This window comes from Gopherus flavomarginatus, chromosome 5 (assembly GCF_025201925.1).
Source record: "Gopherus flavomarginatus isolate rGopFla2 chromosome 5, rGopFla2.mat.asm, whole genome shotgun sequence".
NCBI lineage: Eukaryota > Metazoa > Chordata > Testudines > Testudinidae > Gopherus > Gopherus flavomarginatus.
This window is the reverse complement of record NC_066621.1, coordinates 53,253,906-53,275,989: the sequence shown is the minus strand read 5'-3', so window position 1 is coordinate 53,275,989 and position 22,084 is coordinate 53,253,906. Positions and strand designations below refer to the sequence as shown.

General features: G+C 46.2%; 1 protein-coding gene across 1 annotated transcript in view; it reads right to left on the bottom strand.

Moving 5' to 3' along the window:
- The window catches only part of IGSF22 (immunoglobulin superfamily member 22), a 53,792-nt gene that overhangs the window by 19,475 nt on the left and 12,233 nt on the right, over nt 1-22,084 (bottom strand). The window contains exons 6-16 of the mRNA XM_050952299.1: nt 21,671-21,710; nt 20,993-21,170; nt 19,954-20,067; nt 18,885-19,047; nt 17,155-17,427; nt 15,688-15,972; nt 13,612-13,736; nt 12,823-12,964; nt 11,019-11,315; nt 10,475-10,777; nt 1,885-2,058 (exon numbers count right to left, since the gene is read on the bottom strand). Coding sequence (XP_050808256.1) covers nt 1,885-2,058; nt 10,475-10,777; nt 11,019-11,315; nt 12,823-12,964; nt 13,612-13,736; nt 15,688-15,972; nt 17,155-17,427; nt 18,885-19,047; nt 19,954-20,067; nt 20,993-21,170; nt 21,671-21,710 — 2,094 coding nt within the window. The remainder of the gene's footprint in view (nt 1-1,884; nt 2,059-10,474; nt 10,778-11,018; nt 11,316-12,822; nt 12,965-13,611; nt 13,737-15,687; nt 15,973-17,154; nt 17,428-18,884; nt 19,048-19,953; nt 20,068-20,992; nt 21,171-21,670; nt 21,711-22,084) is intronic.

Here is a 22,084-nt window from a genome sequence, read left to right as displayed (position 1 = left end):
CTCCCTTTCCTGTGTAAAGAAAGATTCTGTACTGCCTGGACTATCATAGCAGCGGCATGCTGGGCTCCTCTCCCCTGCACTGCTTAATGACCTGCCTGGACTGTCATAGCACCGGGAGGCTGCCTCCCTCTCATTTTATCTCACTAACAAGTCACTGTTTGTTATTCCTGCATTCTTTATAATTTCATGACACAAATGGGGGGGACACTGCCACGGTAGCCCAGGAAGGTTGGGGGAGAAGGGAAGCAACGGGTGGGGTTGTTGCAGGGGCACCTCCTGTGAATGGCATGTAGCTCATCATTTCTGTGGGATCTGACCCAGAGCGGCTGTGTTCTCTGATACACTGGTTCTCTAGTACACTTGCCCCATATTCTAGGCAGGACTGACTCTATTTTTAGAAACCATAAAGGAGGGATTGACTCGGGGAGTCATTCCCAGTTTTGCTTTTGCGCCCCCGGCCAATCTCAGCCAGGGGCACCCTAGATAGCAGCAGACAGCACAGAAGGACAGATAACCGTCATCTCATTGCCAAATTACACTGGCAGCAGACGGTACAGAACGACTGGTAACCATCTCTGCTATCATGCAAAAGCAAATGAATGCTGCTGTGTAGCGCTAGAGTATCGCCTCTGTCCGCGGCATCCAGTACACATACGGTGACTGTAAAAAAAAAAGCTGAACAGGCTCCATGGTTGCCGTGCTATGGTGTCTGCCAGGGCAATCCAGGGAAAAAGGGCGTGAAATGATTGTCTGCCGTTGCTTTCCCGGAGGAAGGAATGACTGATGACATTTACCCAGAACCACCTGCGACAATTATTTTTGCCCCATCAGCCACTGGGCTCTCAACCCAGAATTCTAAGGGTCGGGGGAGACTGCGGGAACTATGGGATAGCTACGGGACAGCTACCCACAGTGCAACGCTCCGGAAATTGACGTTAGCCTCGGACCGTGGACGCACACTGCCGAATTAATGTGCTTAGTGTGGCCGCGTGCACTCGACTTTATACAATCTGTTTTATAAAACCGGTTTATGTAAAATCGGAATTATCCCATAGTGTAGACGTACTCTCATGTTAGGTAGTATTTGTTCCATGAGCAGTCCCTTTGTACTAATCAATTTGAGTAACACTATCAGAATCTGACCACCAAAGACTCATCAGCTAGATCCTCCATTCAGTTTGGTCAAAACCTCTAGAACTAAATATTTTGTCTTAAAATTAACACAGCTTCCACCCTTTACCGCAATTAATTTTGGTCCTTCAATCAATCAGTTGATTGCCTTTTAATTAATAAGAAAATCCAAAATGCTGAATCAGATAGAAGAATCCAAGAAAGAATCATGATAATAAAAGATGACTAAGACCAAAAGTCTTGTTATTCAGATGTTGTTGAAATAAATGTTTCCATGTGTTATATAGGCTGCAATTTACATATATCGTAAATGATCACCATAACAAGCTCAGTTACTTATTTAAATCAAGTTTGGTCAAAAACAGAGGAAGGTAGTATGGTTAATCAGGGAAAACTTTTCAAATGTGTCTGCTTGAAATTAGACACCAAAATCCATAGGTGGGCACATAAATAAAAATGTCCTGATTTTCAGAGATGCTGTGTATCCAAAGCTCCCATTTGTTCTAATGTTCAGCACGTCTGAAAATCAGGCCATAGCTGTTTAGGTGCCTAAACGTAGATTTAGGTCCCAAATTTCAGGCAACCATGTTTGAAAATTTGGACTTTAATATCTATAGCTGGTCTTCGGAAACCATGTGCTATGTCTAGACAACATCGTCCCTTTGCTTGAGTGATCAGAACTTCAGCTTCTCATCTCATGTCCTCTCTAGCTTTCATTTTGCCCTTGCATGGTGCAGGGAAGTGATATCTCACCTTGGACTAGTTCTTTGGTAACTGGGACCCAAAGGTTGCTGCCTTTCTTCCTTCTTTCCACAATGTACCCTTGTACTGGGGAGCCGCCGTCCTGTGCTGGAGGGTTCCAGGTGATGGTGACAGCTTCCTTAGTAACATCTGTAACTTGAGGTTGAGATGCCAATCCAGGGGGCTCTAGACAGAGTTAGATTCAGCACAGAAGAATCAGAATCACCTACTGCTCCACTGCAAAACCTCTACTGGTAAGAACAACAGATAGCAAGAGGCCAGGAAGAGCGATCTAGACCTCTAAGTTCCTTCATTGCCAAAAACCCTATTCTAAAGCTTTTGCTTTGTTATCTATTTCCCCAGCTCATTTTTGGGATTCAGCAGTGGACAGTACTCATTCGTAAAGAACTGAAAATATCATTGCCTTATGTTTTGTTCCTAAGATAATACTGTGTATCTCCACTGACCTAGTGGTCTAAAAGCACAGGACTGTGACCCAGGAATTCCTGAGTTTTAATTCTAGGTCTGACACTGATTTTTATGTGGACTTGAACAAGTTACTTACCCTCTCTGCCTCATTTCTCCCATCTATAAATTGGGGATACTAATACTTATTACCTGCCTAATAAGGGTGCTGTACAGATTAGTTAGATAATGTTTTGTAAAGTATTTTGAATATAAGAGGTGCCATATAAAAAGACAGTTACCTTTTCCATAACTGGTGTTCTTCAAGAGGTGTTGCTCATGTCTATTCCATATTAGGTGTGTGCACCAGCACCTGAAGTTTTCCCCTCAGCAGTATCCGTAAGGGACTGTCTCTGGTGCCCTCTGGAGTGTTGCCCACATGGCACGGAACAAGGGGCACCGCCGGCTCCCCCCACCCTCAGTTCCTTCTTGCTGGAAACTCTGACAGTGGGGAAAGGAGGGCAGGTCATGAAATGGACATGAGCACCACATCTTGAAGAACACCAGTTACAGAAAAGATACCTGTCTTTTCTTCTTCGAGTGCTTGCTTATGTCCATTCCGTATTAGGTGACTCCCAAACAGTACCCTTGGAGGTGGGTAGAAGTTCATTGACATGTGGATTGTAACGCAGCTCTGCTGAACCCAGTGTCATCCCTGGCCTGCTGAGGGATGGCACGATGAGTGGTGAATGTGTGAATGGAGGACCACGTTGAGGCTCTACAGATTTCCCAGATAGGGATGTGTGCCAAGAAGGCCATCGAAGATGCCTGCACTCCCATCGAGTGGGCTCTGACAATTGGTGGCAGTGGAACCCCCGCCAGGTCGTAACAGGTCCTTATTCACAAGGTAATCCAATAGCAAATCCTCTGCAAGGACAGCAGGTGACCCTTCATCCTATCTCCTGTAGCGATGAAGAGTTGAGTCAATTTTTGGAAAGGCTTGGTATGTTCTAAGTAGAAAGCCAAGACCTTCCGGACATCCAGGGCGTGAAGATGCCTCTCCTCACTGGTCTTGTGTGGTTTGGACAGAACACCGGGAGGAAGATGTCCTGGTTCATACGGAAGGTGGAGACCACCTTTGGCAGGAAGGTTGGGTGGGGCCACAACTGAAAATTATCTTTGTAGAAGACCGTGTACAGAGGTTCTGAGGTCAAGGCTTTAATCTCAGAGATCTGTCTCGCTGACATCATCACCACCACCAGGAACTCAACCTTCCATCACAGATGGGAAAGGGAGCAGGAACCCAGCAGCTCAAAGGGCAGGCTAGTAAGCCTAGAGAGGACCAAGTTAAGATCCCACTGAAGGATGGGAGCCTGCACCTGTGGGAAGAGTCTCTCAAGCCCCCTCAGGAAATCTGACTATCATGTCATGGGAAAACACCGTCTGTCCTTGGATCGGCGGGTGAAAAGCAGAGATGGCTGCGAGATGCATTCTAATGGAAGAGTGTGCCAGGACCTGGTTCCTCAAATGGAGCACGTAGTCCAGGACAGTGGACAGTATGAAGGAACGCGAGGAAGAGATGCCCCATTCAGACGCCCAATGGAAGAACCTCATCCACTTGGCCAGGTAAATCAGTCTAGTTGAGGGCTTCCTACTTTCCAGGAGAACCTGCTGGACTCCTTCTGAACAGGTCCGCAGCATCCACGCTGAGAGGTGGAGGGATATGAGATTGGGGTGCAGAAGCCAAACTGTGGTCCTGTGACAGAAGGTCCGATCGGCTGGGCAGGGGCCAGGGAGGGGCTGCTGACAGGCTCATGAGTGTTCTGAACCATTGCTGGCGAGGCCACATCGGGGCAGTCATGATGACCTGCACCTTGTCTCTCTTGACCTTTGCCAGGGCCCTGCTGATGAGTGGAATTGGAGGGAACGCGTACATCAGGCTTCCTGACCACAGCAGGAAGAAGGCATAGGAGAGGGAGGCCTTGCTCAGACGTTGCCAAGAACAAACCTGGTGGCATTTCTTGTTCTGTCTGGTAGCGAACAGGTCCACTTGGGGAGTTCCCCACCTTTGGAAGATCATGCCAGCTCCCTCTGGCTGGAGTGACCACTCATGGCAGGAGGAGAAGTCCCTGCTGAGCTGGTCTGCCAGTGTATTCCTGACACCGGGAAGGTAACAAGATTCCAGGTGGATCTCATGGCTGATGCAGAAGTCCCATAGACTGAGCACCTCCTGACAAAGAGTCGACGAGCGCACTCCCCCTTGCCTGTTGATGTGGAACATTGAGGCTGTGCTGTCCGTCAGGACTCGCACCACCTTGCCCAACAGGTGGGGTGTCAAGGTGTCACCCCCTGTCTGAACTTTAGGGTACACATGTGGGGACTTGCATGCGATAAGCCCTAAGCTTATTTACCATGTTAGATCTAGTAGCTGCCACCACCAAATAGTTTAAACAAATGTTTATGGGAAAGTCATTTGGAAACTCTGTCTTCCTCCCAAATATTTCCCCAGTCTTTATCCCCCTTTTCCTGGCAGGATTGAGACTGATTCACCTCCCACCAATTCCTGGTGAGCCCAGATCCAAAAAACCCTTGGATCTTAAAACAAGGAAAAATCAATCAGGTTCTTTAAAGAAGACTTTTAATTAAAGAAAAAGGGTGAAAGGAATACCTCTGGGAGAGTAGCACGCAAACTACTCTCACAGACAACAGATTAAAAACACACAGGATGTCCCTCTGGGCAAAAACTTAAAGTTACGCAAAAGAAACTCAATTTGATTCTTCCTCTTATGCACAAGAAGCCACAAAAGAAAATAAACATAATCTAATACATTTCTTCTCTAAATACTTACTACTTTTAAGGAATGTTAGATGGCTGATTCCTGGATCCTTCACTCCAGCACAAACTTACTGAACAGACAAAAGACTGATTTCCCTCCTCCCTCTTTGAAAGCATCCTGTCCTGCCATTGGTTCCTCTGGTCAAGTGTCAGCTAGGCTATGTGAACGTCTTAACCCTTTACAGGTAAAAGAGGAATTAACCCTTAACTGTCTGTTTATGACATGGGGCAAGAAGACTCCTCATGCCAGCCAGACTGCTCGGAGCTCTTTGACGTTTATGTGCAACTGCGATTAGTCCAGCGACCACATCCCCTGAGTCTGGAAGACACTGATATGTGCCCCCAGCTGAGGTCCGAGGCATCTGACACAAAGTCAATGAAGTGAGATGGGTTGTTGAATGGAACCCCCGCCAGGACTGTCCTGCAGTGTGTCCACAACCACAGTGAGGTAAGTATCACCTGGGGAATGGTAATGATCTTTTCCAGGGGGTTTTGGGACTGGGAATAGACCGTCACCAGCCATTGTTGTAGGGGCCACATTCGGAGCCTGGCATGGCAGACTACATAAGTGCACGCTGCCATGTGACCCAGGAGGCACAGACAGACCCTGGCTGTAATCAGAGGGAACACGGAGACTTCCGCAATGAGGTTCGTCAACGTGTGGAGCGTTTCTAGTGGCAGGAATGCCCTGGTGCAGGTTGAGTCGAGGATCGCTCCAACGAACTCTATTCACTGCACTGGCACTAACGTCGACTTTTTGTCATTCACCAGTAGGCCCAGAGAGCAGCACGTAGCTTGAAGCACCGCAACATCCCTTTGGACTTGAGACCTAGAGCTGCCCTTGACGAGCCACTCGTTGAGGTACGGGTAGATCTGGATCCCCAGTGCCTGAGGTAAGCTGCTACCACCAACATGCACTTGGTAAACACTCTCGGTGCTGTTGCCAGGCAGAACGAGAGGACCGCAAACTGGAGGAAGTGTCTGTGTCCTTGAAAGATCGCTATTGGAAGTATGCGTCCTTCAAGTTGTGGCAGCATACCTGTCTCCCAGATCCAGGGAGGGGATAATAGTAGCCAGGGAAACCGTGCAGAACTTTAGCTTCTTTAGGCATTTGTTGAGGTCTCGCAGGTCCAGGATGGGCCATAGACCACCCTTGGCCTTTGTGATTAAAAAGTACCGGAAACAGAACTCCTTGTTCCTGTACTCGAGAGGAACTTCTTCCACCGCACCCACTGTAGCAACCCGTTTACCTCCTGTGCGAGAAGACTCTCAGGAAGGGGTCCCTGAAGAGGGACAAGGAAGGCGAGTGGGCAGCGAGGTGTAGAAAGGAACCGGAGGATATAATCCTGCTCCACTGTGCTGAGGACCCATTGGTCCAAGGTTATAGCTGACCAGGCAGGGAGGAAAAGGGAAAGGCAGTTGGAGAACACAAGGAAGGATGGATTTGGAGGATAGTCTGGTAGGTCACCCTTGGGTGCACCCTGAAAATGACCGTTTGGCCCCTGCTTATTCCGGGTCGAGCCTGACTGGGCAGAAGGTGGAGACGGGTGGCTCACATGGCGCTTGTAGCCCTTGGCTCATTTATGGGGCTGGTTCTGCTGATGCTGGCTCCCCTGGCCCTATGTCTGCTGTGGTTTGAACTGCTTACGTGCCATGGCTGGGACGTAGAGATCCAGGGTCTTCCGGGTGGTGTGGGAGTCCTTGAGGCCATGCAACCTGCGGTCTGTTTGCTCTGCAAATAGAGCCCGGCTATCGAAGGACAGGTCCTGCATAGTGGACAACCCAGAGAGGAGCAGCCAGGAGGCTTGCTGCATGGAGATAGTGGAAGCCATGGTGCGGGCAGAAGCATAAGCAGTGTCTGACGCCACCAGAAGGGCCACCCTGGCTGCAGTCGTGCCCTCATTGAGGATCACTTGGAACTCCTTCTTGGAAGCTTTGGGGAGTGACCCTTTGAACTTGGCCATGGCTTGCCATATGTTGAAGTCATATCAGCCAAGGAGGGCTTGGTGGTTGGCTACTCTCAGCTGAAGGCTGGAAGACGAATAAACCTTACATCCAAAAAGATCCAGCCCCCTGGAGTCTTTATTTTTGAGGGTGGTCCCAGGTTGTCCCTGCCCCTCTTTGTAGTTAACCACATTGACTACAAGGGAATTGGGGGCTGGGTGGCAGTATAAGTACTCATGCCCATTGGTTGGCACGAAGTACTTGTGTTTGGCTCTTTTAGAGATAGGGGCCAGGGAAGAAGGGGTCTGCCACAGGACATTAGTGATCCTGGAAAATCCTTCATGAAGGAGGAGAGCCACCCTGGCAGGAGCTGAGGAGCAGAGGACGTTGAATAGAGTCTGAGGGCTCTTCCAAGTCCTCTGCCAGAAGCCCCAGGTTGGAAGTGACCCTCTTCAAAAATTGCTGGGGTGCCTTGGCATCATCCTGAGGAACTGGGTGAGGGGGCCCTGTGATAGCCTTGTCTGGCAGTGACAAGGATGATGCTGGTGCCGTGGGAACCTACATATCCATTGGTGGTCCAGCAGCTTGCTCCCCTGGATCCTCCTGGACCAGTAGGGGTCTTACCCCCTGAAGTCTCAAGCACCGGAGGGGGATGGGATACTGAGGCCTCTGGCCTCTCTGAGGCTCCCGACATCAACTGGGCAGCCTGGGAAGGTTGGGTGAACCCTCAAGGGTTCCATGGCACCGGCCACTGAGCTTGGGGCCATGGGACAGGTTTCAGTGCTGATAATGTAGACAGCATCATCAGTACCGGGGCTTGTCCTGCAGTCAGGGAACCTCACTCTGAGCCTGAGCTACCAATGGAGTGGTTGGTACCGGGCAACCAGGAACGGGCTCTCTTGTCCGACTGGTGCTGGTTGCTGTGTCCTGAAGCCGACCTGTCCGAGCGAGACTGTCTTGGTCAGGCTCTTGGGAACTGATGGCATTTGGCAGATCTGCGTTGGATACCTGGCGATCCATGCCTCATGCTACTCGACTGGTACTGGGACATCGAACAGGAACGGGAGCTACTACTGGTCGGTTGCTGGGAGGATTGTCCCGAGTAGGGTGACCTTCTCTTTGGAGACAGGCGATGACATCCCAGTGATCAGCGGTCTCTGGTGTTCGATCAGTCCCAGGATCAGTCTTAGGTCCTTGAAGACAGTTGGGGCGGTCCCAGAATTCTTGCCAGATGGTGTGTGCCTCAGAGGGTCTGTGCCAATCTACCAGCAAAGTACTTCTCGAGTCCCTGGATCGGTGCCCCCAATACGGGGACAGAAGAGGGCTCCGCTGAGCCTGCCTCTGCAGTCCTGAGGTGTGGCAGCTGCGGGCGGGCGAATGCTGGTGGGATGTCTCTCTCATTGGGCAATGGTACCACTGAGGCGGGGACACAAGCATAGGTCCCAACGTGGGTTTTCCCTAAGACTGGGGTACTACAGGAGCCAATGTGGGCGGCACTGGGAGCGTCAGGATCTCCTGAGCAGCTTGAAGGGCTTTGGGCGTCGACAACACCTGAAGCTGGCGGGGGGCCTGCATCGCTATCTGGAGTCACAGGCACTGGGATGGGCTGCACCGCTTGACTTGACCTGGGGCCTGATTTCCTGAGGGGGATGTTAAGCTGCCTGACAGGTCTTGGCTCTCCCCAGCCCTTTCCTTCCCCTTGCGGGAGGTAGGAGATCTTCCCATCACAGTCTTTTTCAGCTTCTTGACCAGAGCCATGGAGTGAGACCGGTGTTGGCTTGTGGACTGCGCCAGGGGAGCACTGCGCATGGAGGCCATAGTGCTCGGCGTGGAGTCGGACAGCTGCTCCAGTGCCAGAGTGAGTGCTGACTCCATTAGGAGCACTTTTAGATGGATATCACACTCCCTTTTCATCCTAGGTTTGAAAGACTTGCAGATATGGCAGCTGTCACTTATGTGCCCTTCACCTAAGCACCTTAGGCAGCTGGTATGTGGATCACTGATGGGCATAAGCCATTTGCAGTGATCGCAGAGCTTAAAGCCTGGGGACCGGGGCATGCCCTGACCCCTGGCTGGGTCCCGTCCGGGACTAACAAAGAGTTTGAGAACTACTACTCAGGGCAACTATGAAACTACTAATTATATACAACTATTTTACAGGATTTAAAAATTTGCAGAAACAGAGAACGGAACAGTGCTACCCAATGCAGCAGACGTTCCAGCACCGTCACTGGTGGCAAGGAACTGAGGGGGGCGGGAGCCAGCGGCTCCTCTTATACCATGCCATGCGGGTGCCATTCCAGAGGGCACCAGAGCCAGTCCCCTACAAATACTGCTGAGGGAAAAACTTCAGGCACCAGTGCATGTGGTGAGCACACACACCTAATATGGAATGGACATGAACAAACACTTGAAGAAGAATAACCAAGGTTGGAAGTTCCATCAGAGAACTGGCCAATTGTTTTTTTTAAATGTGGAAAAAAAATTTCAGTGAAATTTCACATTTTCAGTGAAAAATAAAAATGGAAATATTTCATTCAAAAAATAAAATATTTGTATTCTGAAATGCTGCCATAGTGCCTATTGGAAGCTGTAGTTCCAGCACCTCAGGCTCTCAATCTCTTGTGTTGGCTGAGCTTTGTGATTGGACTACATCTCCCATGATGCACTATGACTGTGAACGATAGCAAGTCAGATGGGTGTGGAGCATCATTGGAGGTGTAGTTTGGCTGAGGATCCTGGCCCATAGAAGAGAATGGGAGCATGAAGTGCCTACACTACAAATCTCATGAGACACTCGAAAAGCATTTCAGAATTGAAATATTTCAGTTTTTGGCTAAAAAACTGTTTTTGAGCATTCATTTTTTTAATTAAAATTTTGCATAGAAAGACACTTCAAAAAAATAGTTTTGCCCCCTCTACTCTCCATTTTTGTCAAAAAATGGATTTGACAAAAAAATTTCAAATTTCAAGCAGCCCTACCATACACAACACTGGCCTTGTATTAAAAAAACTAACAACATTGAATAGCAAATGGTGCAAAATCTCCCCCCGCCTTATTTTGTTTTGGGTATCTCTCAGCTCTGAGAGGGTGATCTAAGACAACACAAATAAGGCAGGTATTCTGTTAAGTCTGGTAACCCACATTAGGCGAGTGTGGGTCTTAGCTCCCTCTAGCGGCTAATCAATAGGAACAGTTTTTGAATACCCTACTGCTTGCCATCAAAGGACATTGTCCCTGGTTCAAACCCTGCTGTCAGACCAAGTAAGGGATGGTTACAAAGGGCCTGCCCTTCTTGGAGCTTTCAGCCCCGAAGTGCAGAAAGCCAAAAAAGAGACAATACCCTCTTGAGGGCGGGAAGGAGCAAAAATAAAACCACATTAAAAATGGCAGCTCTGGCACACTCAGGTGCTTACCAATAGGTTCTCCAGCAAAGATTTCTTCTGTCTCCAGTGGATCACTCAGACCTTCTGCATTGACAGCAATGATTCTGAACTGATAGGCTTTACCTTCCTCAACCTTATCAGTGGCAAATGTGGTGTGTTTGCTGTCAGTTTCCCCAATTTTGATCCATGACTTTTTCCCAGCCATTTTCTTTTCAATGATGAAGTGGGTCACTTGCTTTCCTCCATTGTCTCTGGGTGCTTTCCATTTCATTTTAATGCATTTTCCCGTACGCTCTAGCAATTCCACTTTACCTTGAGGTGGTTTTGGTTTGTCTGTAACAATGGGAGATAAACAGTGAGTGGATGGCCATTATTTAGAAGGCTATCTCCTCATTTGGTGTAAATCGGTGTTGGAGTTACACCAATTTACACCAGCTGATCTTCTGAGTCACATTCTGTCCCCCATGCAGGGACTTCTGAGCTTTGGGCCCACAGTGGCCTCAGAATGCACTTTTACAACTCTACATGTCTACAGAACCAGTGAATTGCTATAAATGATTTGTTCAGGACTTACCAACAACGTTGAGAAACATATTAGCAACAGCTGAACCACAATCATTCTTCAGCTTCAGCATAATGTTTCCACTGTCTTCTCTCATACACTTTTTTATTGTGAGCGTTGCATAGTCACTGGCTTTTTCCATCACAACCTTCTCTTCCTCTGTCACCTCAATACCATCCTTGAACCAGGTGACTTTTGGCAGTGGCTTTCCCTTGAATGGGACCTTGATGTATGCTGTATGCCCGGCCTTCACAGTCACTGGGTGTGCAGCCAAAAGCTCCAGCACAGATGAGTCAATGACAGGAACATCTTGGAAAAAAATGGAAAAGACACATGAATAACTGTAGCCACAAAGGTACTTTGGTGCTTTTCATGCATTAGTGAGTTCCCCTGCAATGGTGGCATTGTTCAAGGTCTTAGCTCCCTCACCCTCAAATTCTTTAATGATAGAAGCCCTGATTTTATGAAGGTCCTGAAGGGAACCCAGTATGTTCACTACATTTGGATTCAGATATTCCAGTTTTCCCAATTACTGTACAGAGACCTGTCTGGCTTGCCCAAGATTGTCCAGCTCAGCAGAAGAGGAGACAAGGGGTCTCCAGGGAGCATCAGTCTCAAGAAGCCCCTGAGTTCCAGAGGGCTGAAGATTCTGTGGTGATTCTAAGCTCTGCAAGGCACATGGCTAAGTACCTGTGATGCTCCTGACCAAGGGCCAAATTCTTCTGAGTATTATGAAATTATGTAACCATTAAGTGCACACATAATTGCTTAAGCAACTGCAAACGACGAGTAATTATTCATGGAGTGATGTTAGATTGGAAGGAGGTCTCAAATGCGGTTCCATAGGGATTCTACATCTTGGCAGGGGGTTAGATGACCTTGGCAGTCCCTTCTAACCCTTTGGTTCTATGAAACCAGTGAGACTACTTGCAGAGTAAGGTACTGCGGGAATAGTAAAGTATTGTGCACTATGAGTAAGTGTTGCAGAATAGGGCTTCCACTAGAGCTGGCTGGAAAACAGTATTTTCTGTCAGTTTTTTTATAAAAAAGATTTCATAATTAAAAAAAACACATTTTGCTGAAATTGTCCTGTTTGTCAATGAAAAACTGATCTCCCCGTCTCCGTGAAACAATTTCTGTTTTCATTTTTTGTGCACACAACCCTCAACTTTTAGAAACAAATTTTTTCCATGAAAAATGTCATTTATAAAAGGCCACTTTTTGTCAAAAAATCCTTTTATGAACAAAAAAAGGTCACCATCTGTAACCCCACCCATTGCTCAATGTGGGTTTTTATTAAACAGTTCAGTTACATTTTTTTTAATCTGGAATGTTCACGTTAATAGCTAGTTTGTGATAAACTCTGCCTGATGTCTCAGTAGCAATCACCAGGAGGAGCCTCCCTCATTTAGAGGACAGAGGCAGGCTGACTGCTGTGTTAAAAGTGAAGGGAGTTTGATGAGTTCAATTAGCGCCATCTGTCTGCCAAGAGTTAAGCAAAAAAAATTTTCCTACTAGAAGATTTTTCTTCTTGTTCCTACAGAAGCAATACTCAAAAAATGGTTCAGGCCACGTTTTTCAAATTGCGATGCTTAAAGGTAGGCCCTCTGAATCTAGCCACTTAAAATGATTTCCTGATTTATTCCCATTAAAGTGTGAGCAAATGCCCTTTTGTGTATCAAGAAATGGGGTTTTGCACACACAAATGGATGAGCCTGCAAATGTGGCAGGCCCCAGGAAGGAGGCCTGTTAGAAATTTGATCCGACACCTGCAAGTGATTGATTGGTGAGTAGCGTTAAGTAAAGGAGGTAGTACCTGCAATGGCAACGGTGGCCTCACTTTCTGCCCCCTTGGCTCTGAATGTGTACTTCCCTTCATGTTCCTCTCCCATTTTGTCAATGATCAATTTGTGGACAGCTCCCTGCTTGACTATCTGGATCCCTGTCATATCCGTGATCTGAAAGGAAGATTAAGGCAGCTTACAAAAGACCTGATCAGAGATTCTTGACTATAAGGGCCTGATTAGAACAAGGGACAAAGAGTCAGGAATCCTGGCTTGTATGCTTGTAAAATGCGTTGTGATTCTTGGCTGAAAAGAATGTCAGTGTAGAGTGTTACGTGTTCACTGTGAGGATCTGAATAATCGGTGCTTCTCATTGGACCAGCCACTCTGCCCATGAAATCTGACTGGGGCAGCACCTTGGTGTCCGGTGGATACACTGCCAAATTTGCTGATGACCTGGGGGGAGGGAGACCTGCTGATCCTGTGGGGAAGGATGTGATTCAGTGAGAAAGAGGAAGAGGCTGAGAAGGTTGGTTACAAGATGTGGGAAGGGAGTGATTCAATGACTTGTGGGGTGCTTGGCAGAGGAAGATAGTTGATAAACACACAAAGGGTGGGTGCCAACCTAAAGGGCTTCAAAACATAAAGAAGACTGAGGTTCCATTTGAGTTGGGAAGACTTAAACCAGTTTGTTTGTCCTTATTCTAGGTTCCTTTCCAAGTTAGCAACACTGGGCCAATTCCTGCAGTCCTAACTCAGGCAAAAACCACACTAAGTTTTTCCAGCCCTTCATTTTTCTAATTACAATGTAAACTTTTTACCTCTTTTCCGTCCTTCAGCCAAACTCCCTCTACCTTCTCATCATTGAGGACAACGCAGAGCTCTGCTGGGTTCCCAGTCGGAGCCTGAACATCAGACATGCCGCTCTTGACTGTAGCGAATCTCTCTGAAAAAAAATCCCAGGGAGAGTAAGGAATAAGTGAATAAGGACAATGAGTAAAAACAACTTTGGTTCACCGAGCGCTTCTGCACCAAAGCACAGAATTAGCAAGGGATAAATCTCATACCATAAAAGTGTTTGGTTCAGTTCGGATAAACAACTAGACATTTATTAGGATCAAACACTGGCTCCTGTCTCTAATTGATAAGTTCAATTTTATGAATTTACCAAGCTCAAAAACAGTGGCTGTTTATGTCATTCTAACAAGTGGCCTGTAGATGGCACTCATATATCACTCTGTGTTGGCCTCTTCCCTCCCTTCCCCTGAAGACAAAGAGCCAAATTCAACCTGACATGAACAGGGACATTCCACAAACCCAGGGCCAGGTTAAGGGATAGTCTCTCTAGGCACATGGCGGCACAGGAATCTGAGTTTTCATTTTAAAACCATTCTTTTTATAGCCCTCATGGCTGCACAGAGATATGCTGAAAATGTGACCCGTGTGTAACCCATGCAGTGACCTCTGCCTGAGTCTGCAAGGAGCCTGAAACAATAGCTGTAAAACAGTGAATCGCCACATTCATTTCAAAGGGCTGTTAACTCTGAAACACCATGATCTTGGGCACGGGGTGTGGTGGGGAACCCATGCCAAACTACTCTGGTAGAAGACTGCATTGCGAAGAGCTTTTGTTGCCACCCCATCTTGGCTCTGCTGAGGTGGTATTGGCAGAGTCTCCTTCCCCCTCACCCCGAGTCCTCTGTTCAGGTGGGTGTGGAAGAGTCCTCTCTTTCAGAACAGACCCCAGTTCACCTGGAGATGAGGAGCAGTGGTCTGCGGAAAGGGTGGTGTGACACCAAGGAGTGGAGTCCCTTGTCTTTGCCACCCCATGCAGGAGTGGAGCCTCAGTGCTGGGGCAGGGTCACAGTGGGGGTGGGGTCAAACCTCCCTCTCAGAGTATACCCAAGCCCCCAGCTGGCCTTGTTTAAACCTGTGTTGCATTTGGTCTCTCCATCCTTCCCGGAATTATGAACACCGAGCTTCATCCTGAGCCTATCCTTCCTGAAAGACAGGTCTGTGCATGGCCCCTGCCCTGCCATACCGTCTGGCTTTAAGTGAGGAAATGGGTGTTTATCCATTCATTCTGTGGGCTGGCTCTTTAAGCTGGGCTTCTATGAGACAAACACTTTTTATGGCAGGAAGGTTGGTATAAATCAAAGTAAATCTGCCTCCACCATTAGTCACTTGAATATGGTAAAGGCCACTAGAGCTCAGAAAGTGGCTCAGAAAAATCTGATTCTGGTTTAAGCTGCGGTGCTAGGTGCATGCAGCTGGGTTGTGGTGATTTTTTTCCCTCTTTCTGGCTTTGCCTCTTTCCATTGAATTTTCTAGACGGTAGTTTATTCTACAGAACTAATAACAACATTACAATATTTGTTAATGTAACAATAATGATCATTAATATTTACACCAGTGATCTGCTGAAACTGTGGCTTATGTACTACTAGTACTAGGTGGGAGGCAATCAGACGCTGTATGGGACACTTTAAAGCATCAGGATAAGACTCCCTTATGCTCACACTGATTAAAATCACAAAGACAATACACTGAATACTTGTGAGTTTCAGATGCCGTATGCAAGGTCTTAATTTGAGATCTACTGCTTTACGCTTATATAGCATCTTGGATCAAAGAAAAGCACTTAGCAGATAATGGTTATCTATTATCTCTGCTCTACAAATAGGGAAACAGATGCACTAAGAGGTGAAGTGATTTGCCCCATGTCAAACAGAAAGGACACTGCCGAGTGAGGAACAGAACCCAAGTCACTTGATACCAAGTCCCCTGCTGTAACCACTAGACAACACAGCATCTCTGTAATGTAGAACAGTGCAGCACGATTAAAAGTTTGTTTCTTTTCTCAATTCAAACCACTCTCTTGACCTAGTTGCCCTTACCTTCCACAGTTACACTAGAAGTGCTGCAGTACTCCGTTGGGTCATTATCTTGCATAGCAACCACTGTGTACTCTCCTGAGTCACTCAGCTCTGCATCGTCAATGATCAGCTCTGCCCTCTTCCCTTCATGTGTCATGCTGTATTTGTCAGACCTCTCAATCACCCTCCCATCCTTCATCCACTTCAGCGTAACATCTTTAGAGGTCAGCTCGCACTCCAGGCAAGCTTTCCCCTTCTCCTTGACTCGGACATTCTTCAGGTTGCTGACAAATTTAATTGGAATTCCTTGAGAAAGAGGGAGGGTAAAGAGATCAGCAGTATGAAATTTCATATTTGGGGAATAATCTTAGAAATCAAGGCTAGAGAGGGTCTGTTAGTATCACCTAAGCAGAGTATTAATATGTTGCTGTGGGGGAGAGAGATCCCAAGCTTGGAAGTTTACTTCCAAGATGGCTGCCATTTCTGTAGGTGACATATTTTCCCTGATGAGCATGCACTGCTGTCTGAGCAAAACCTTGGTGCCTCATGTAATAGTCTTTGGGTGGAGACCTAAACTGAAACGTGAGAGGCCAGCTCCTATTCCTTAACTCTATAGTTCCACCGAAAAGGACTTGATTAGTTGTTTGCAACCAGTCTTCTTCAAATACCTCCAAACCAATGATGCTGATTCTATTTGAAGCCCCTTGGTAATGACTGCAAAGAATTGTGGGACACATCTGAGAAGGGTAGGTTGAAAACCTTTCCTGAGGGCACGGAGTAGCATGGACAGGAATCACAGAGAGATTGGGAGGGTAAAGTACTGGGGCCACATGAGTAGGGTGATGGAGATAGCTCTTTCACCAAAAACAATATTAGAAAGGAATCCAAAGTATTGTAGTGTTGGTTACGGTTATCACAATACTGGTGATAGCACTGATCTTACATTTGCACAAGATCCCTGAAGAGCTTTGCAGCCTTAAACTGATGCAAAGCATACACAGGGGATCATCTCTTCTGTTGAAATGCAGCAGATTCTGAGTGGAATACATGTTTTTTTTCTTTGCTCCATTTTGATTGATCTCTATTTTCATGTAATCAATAAGTCTTATTGTGCTTTTGATGATAAACTCCTACCTTTCCCATCAAATTTCCCTGTGCATTTGCCCTCTGTGTTTTAAATCAGATTAGTTTGACAATGATAAAGAGCTAAATGTCCATGAGGTAGGGACTGTGCCTTCTGAACCTATGGTAGTACTAATGAGAGGTTTCTTCTAAAATTTCCTACAGTCTATGGAACCCACAACAGAAGCATATGGTCTTTGTCCTCTTCAATAACTGATCCACAAAAGCACTTGATGAGTCTGCTACTACTTTCAGCTAATGGAGTTGGTGGTGCTTTTTATCTCTGTAGGTCCCCCATTCAAATGCTGCTGTGAAGGGTTTGATTACATACATGCTGGTCAGGCATGCCATCCCTGCATCACTTACGTTCAATGAAGAGTGGTGCTTTCTGCACCAGATCCCCAACCTGGGCGCTAAACTCTCCAATGTCACTGGGCCGAACATCCTTAATTTTCAATGTGTGGGTTAATCCATCGTCAGATGTGATGATCTCATATTTGTCATCCCGCTTCAGCTCCTTCCCATTGAACTTCCAGGTGAAATTGGGCACTTTTTTGGACAGGCGGATTTCAAACACTGCTGTCTGCCTTTCTGTCACTTTCAATGGCTTCAGTTCTGCCAGGAACTTTAGGGGCTCATCTGTTAAGATGTTGACAGACAAACAGTCATGCTAACAGTTTAAATTTGTTCCTAAATGTAGGAGGTTTTCCTACACGGTGTTCGGCCAGATCCTCAGCTGGAGTAAATCAACATAGCTCCATTGGAGTCAATAGAGCTACATTGATTTGCCTCACCTAATAACTAGGCCCTACCATTTTGATTTCTTTTGCATGGAGACAACAGGGACAAATTCATCCTTAAAATAAGCTGGCACATCTCTTATAACTTCACAGAGACCTGCGTCCACTTATGCTATGGCTGATAATGGTCCCTGGGACTTAATAAAAGTTGAAAATTTTCCTACAAAGCTGATCACCAGTGCACACACTGCTTCTTATTCCAGTTCTTCTGCCTTACTTCTATTCTTTTTCTCCCCTTTATTCTAGTCACTGTAAAGCAAATGACCTCAGGTCAGCACAGCCGAGATCCAGAAACCTTCCTGGAGTTTCATCTGGAGCCATCTGCCATGCAGAGAGACGGCAGTCAGGTCAGACACTCCTGAGGCTGCTGTATCAGAAACAGAGCAGTTCCATGATCACTTTGTGGCCTAAGGGGAGGAGTTTGTCACCCTACTGGATACTCTGTGTCAAATCCATCTACTTGCATTTGCCACATAGTGTAATATTTTACTTTCATGAATAAAGAATGAGAACTGACAGCACCAGGAGGACCTTATTCTTCCTGTGGTCCCCTTGAAAACAAGTAGCGAAATAAGATCCTTCCCACTGCAAATAACAGTAGCAGAACATGTCCCCAGGAGATGGGCCAGCTACAACAGAAAGAGTTGGAAGATAAGGGGAGTAACAGGAGTACTGTGGGTAAGGAAGGCGACAGTCTTTATCCTGATGATTTGAGCTGTAATTTAAGGCAGCTTTGTTGCTGTATGCAAAATGGACAGGATCAATGATTTCCTGAGAAACTGCAACCACACACTTGTCCTGTAACAGCAAGGACTAACAATGGAGAAAAGTTTCCCATCTTCTCTGGGCATGTACATTCCCCTCCATTCCCGGTGACTTTGTGTAAGCACGGTTCACTTCCATTAAAAGGACACTGCCAAGGTGTAAATGATGAAAAACATCTTTCCCTCTTACACTCTGCTGATTCATATCCCAGCCAACCCCATTGACGTCAGTGGGGAATTTGGCCTATTGTGTATAATAACCGAGCTTCATGCTGAAATTTACCATCTCAGACGTACATCCCTTAATCGTATGTGCACAGTGGTTATTGTGAGGTTGATCATGCCATGTACAGTAGTGGGTTTCTGTTTCAGGATAGAAAGACCAGTGAGTCATGGATGTTGCAGATAGATATAAGAAAAGATATATAGATTCCAGTTTGACTCACCAACCTTGACAGTGTCCTTTTAAGTACGTAATCTTCAGTTTCATCATGACATACGCACTATCATGCATTTAAAAATAAAAGATTACCTATCACTTTCAGTTGTGCTGAGAGTTTCTTGTCAGCTACAATTAGACTGTAGGTGCCCCAGTCTTTTTCATTCACGTTTAAGATGTACAGCATATACTTTGTACCCATCTGCTTTATTTCATATTTTCCTAGGCAGTACTGCATACGCAAGGGATCATTACCCTGAAAAGGAGAACGGTGACATCTTTGACAATGCTGCACCTTTGAAAGGCTCTTCCAAGAGGCACAGGTGCATGTGGAATATGTACAACACCACGTTTAAGAGGCTTGTCCAGCAGCTGAGCCAGCAATGGGGCTGCACTGTAAAAAACCTTACAATAATAGTCCTCAATCTACGTGCCCACTGGCTAGTTTCAGATAGAAATCAGTGATCAGCAATGATGCTTTGCCCAGGCAGGCCAGCCTTTCAGAGGCTGTAATAGGCTACTAGAAAAATACATCATGTAGTGCTGAGAGGGGTAATTATTGTGACCGAGAACATGGCATCTTTAACTCACAGTAACTCAGGGCTATATTCTGGTGTTCTTATTCCCATTGTATCTGACTTCGTAAATTGTCTCACTGAAATCAGTGCACTGACTTGCGATGTAAAGTACCATTCAATGAGAGGAAGGACACCAGAATCTGGCTCTTCATTTTTGCTTAGTCCTTAGTTGGCACTGACTTCGCTGTGGTTTTGTGCGGACTGTGTAAAACATCAGGAGTTAGTTGGCCTATCATGATTGCAGGCAAAATAAATGGAGAGTCAGCAGTTGGAGGGATTTCTAAAAATTGAAAAGAAAAGAAACCAAGATAGGGGAATCTGTGCTAGAGAGATTCTTTACCAAAGATGTAGCACTCCAGTGTCTTTACCTAAAGCAAAAGGAAGGAGTAGGACTAGTTGTACACCCCTCAAACAGACCCTGTCAGACAGGACACTGAATAATACAGAGCATTTTTACCACCTTTCCCCACCCACAAGTGAACGTGTAGCTAGAATAGCTAAACCCTCAGTTAAGTAACACTGGCAGATTGAATCTCAGTACCTCCACCTATGTTAGTCAAACCAAACGAAATATGGGAGGTTACCTTATACCATGTCATCTTAGTATTGGGGTCCCTCAGTTCCAGAATGGTGTCAAATATAGCTGTGGAATCCACTTTAGCTGAGACATCTTCAAGAGGTTTTAGAACTTTGACTGCCTGCAAGATCAGTGTATGAAAAAATATAACAGAAATCTGTATTACTTCCCACAACTCAAAGTGGACTAGATCTTTGTTCCCATTACTAATAGATTTTTTACTATTATTTTTATTTTGTATTAGTTCTTGAAATTTGTGATAATTAAAAAGCAACGGTTTCCATCTTCTGGACATCTGGTACTGTTTTTGTGCATGTAGAGAGCAAGAATGGCCTTGGGATTAAGGCACTTGAATAGGAACACAGCAGAGCTAGGTTCAATTCCTGGCCACAGACTCCCTGTATGATCTTGGGCATGTCATTTAATTTTTCTCTGTGTCAGCTCTCCATCTGCAAATGGGATGTTAATATTTCCCTTGGCTCCCTTCTCTATTTGGATGGTAATGCTTTAGAGCAAGTTCTGTCTATGTTTTACAGCACCTAGCACAATAGGGCCCTGATCTTGGATAAAATCTCAAGGTGCTGTCATAATACAGATAATAAACAATAGTACAGAAAGCTTCTGGCTGAGCAAGTGGAGTCTTTTGTTACAATGAAAATTCTTCTTACAACATTCATTATTTTCTAAGGGGCTGAAGGCACATTCCCCTCACTGAATTTCAATGGGATTTGGACACCTAATAACTTTATGCCCCTTTGAAAATCCAAGCCAGAGGACCAGATTCAAAACTTGGATGTGGATCCAGTTTTAGATTTTGAACTGCCCTTTCCCTGCTAATTTGTTTGGATTTGGATTTTCTTCCAGGCCCATCTCTAATGAAATCCTTTTCTCCTTGGTTTACAGCTCACTCTCTGTAAAGTGTTTAGCAATGCTGCCTCTGAAGGCCATTACTGTAGTGTGGTTTATGCGTAGGAGTGTTGTTCATTAGAGACACAAAAATAGAAATGTATGTTCAAGGTGTTCTGAAAGCTGACGGCATTACTAACCTCAACCTCCACTTTCTTCTTCATCTCCTTTAGCTTCTTAAGGAGCCCACGGAAGTCGGTGAAGCCGTATTCCATGCAGACCTTCTCAAAGTCCTTTTTCGGCACCTTGGAGAGGATTTCAAGCATTTCCTTCTCATCAGTCACCTTCTTCGCTTTCTTCTTTGGAGCAGGAGGGCCCCTGTGCATAGACCCCATATAATTCAGGGTATATTTCAAAGTGATGAAAGCTTCTCTCACCTCTACAGCTTTGGATGTAACAGGGCTCCTGCCTGTGGAAGCTGTAGGGCCAGACTTCCTATTGGTAGGATTCCAAACAAGAATGGGGCTCCCCGCTTGTGGGATAAAGGGGCAGGAAATTAGTCTCCCCTACTGCTGGAAGGAGGGAGGGGAGAATTCCCTGGCACCGCTGTCATAGAATCTGCTGGGAGTTGCCTTCTCCTCTAGTGCTGAGACCAGAGGGTAAACGCGGGCTGACCTGTGAGTTACTGACTCTGAACATGGCAGTCCCAAAGCCGGGAGCCATGAGCAGTTCCCTGCACTGCTTGTACTGTTGTTCTGCTCTGTAAAGTGGCTCTGTAGAAACAGCCTAGTGTCTCTCAGCACCCACTCAGCTTTTTGAAATATAGAAATAAAAATAAAGAACTAATACATAAATCCCCCAGAGATAAAACTCCTCACCTTTTTTTAAGCATTTTTTTGAAATCCAATTTTTCTTGACCTGAAAAAAAATTAGAAAATCCCAAAGCAAACAACTGTATTCAGTCAGCTGAAGCATAATAATAAACAACAACACAAATAACACCATGAGGGATTCCTTGGCTTTGATGCCCTGCAGCAAGTCTCAAAAGCTGCTGGACAGGCCTAAGACATGAAAATGCCATGCAGGGAGATCTGAGCACCATCCCAAACCTGTTCTACAGAGCAGTGCTTGACAGCAGCTGTCTACAAGTTTGCAGTATGAGGCACGGAATGGGCTGTCGATATGTAACTAGGTGGATCCACTGGTCAAACTGTGTAGTGGAGGGGAAATGCTGTTGCTCCTCTGAGGGTATGACTGTACAGCCTTTTCTGAGGTAAGATGCTCCATGGAAG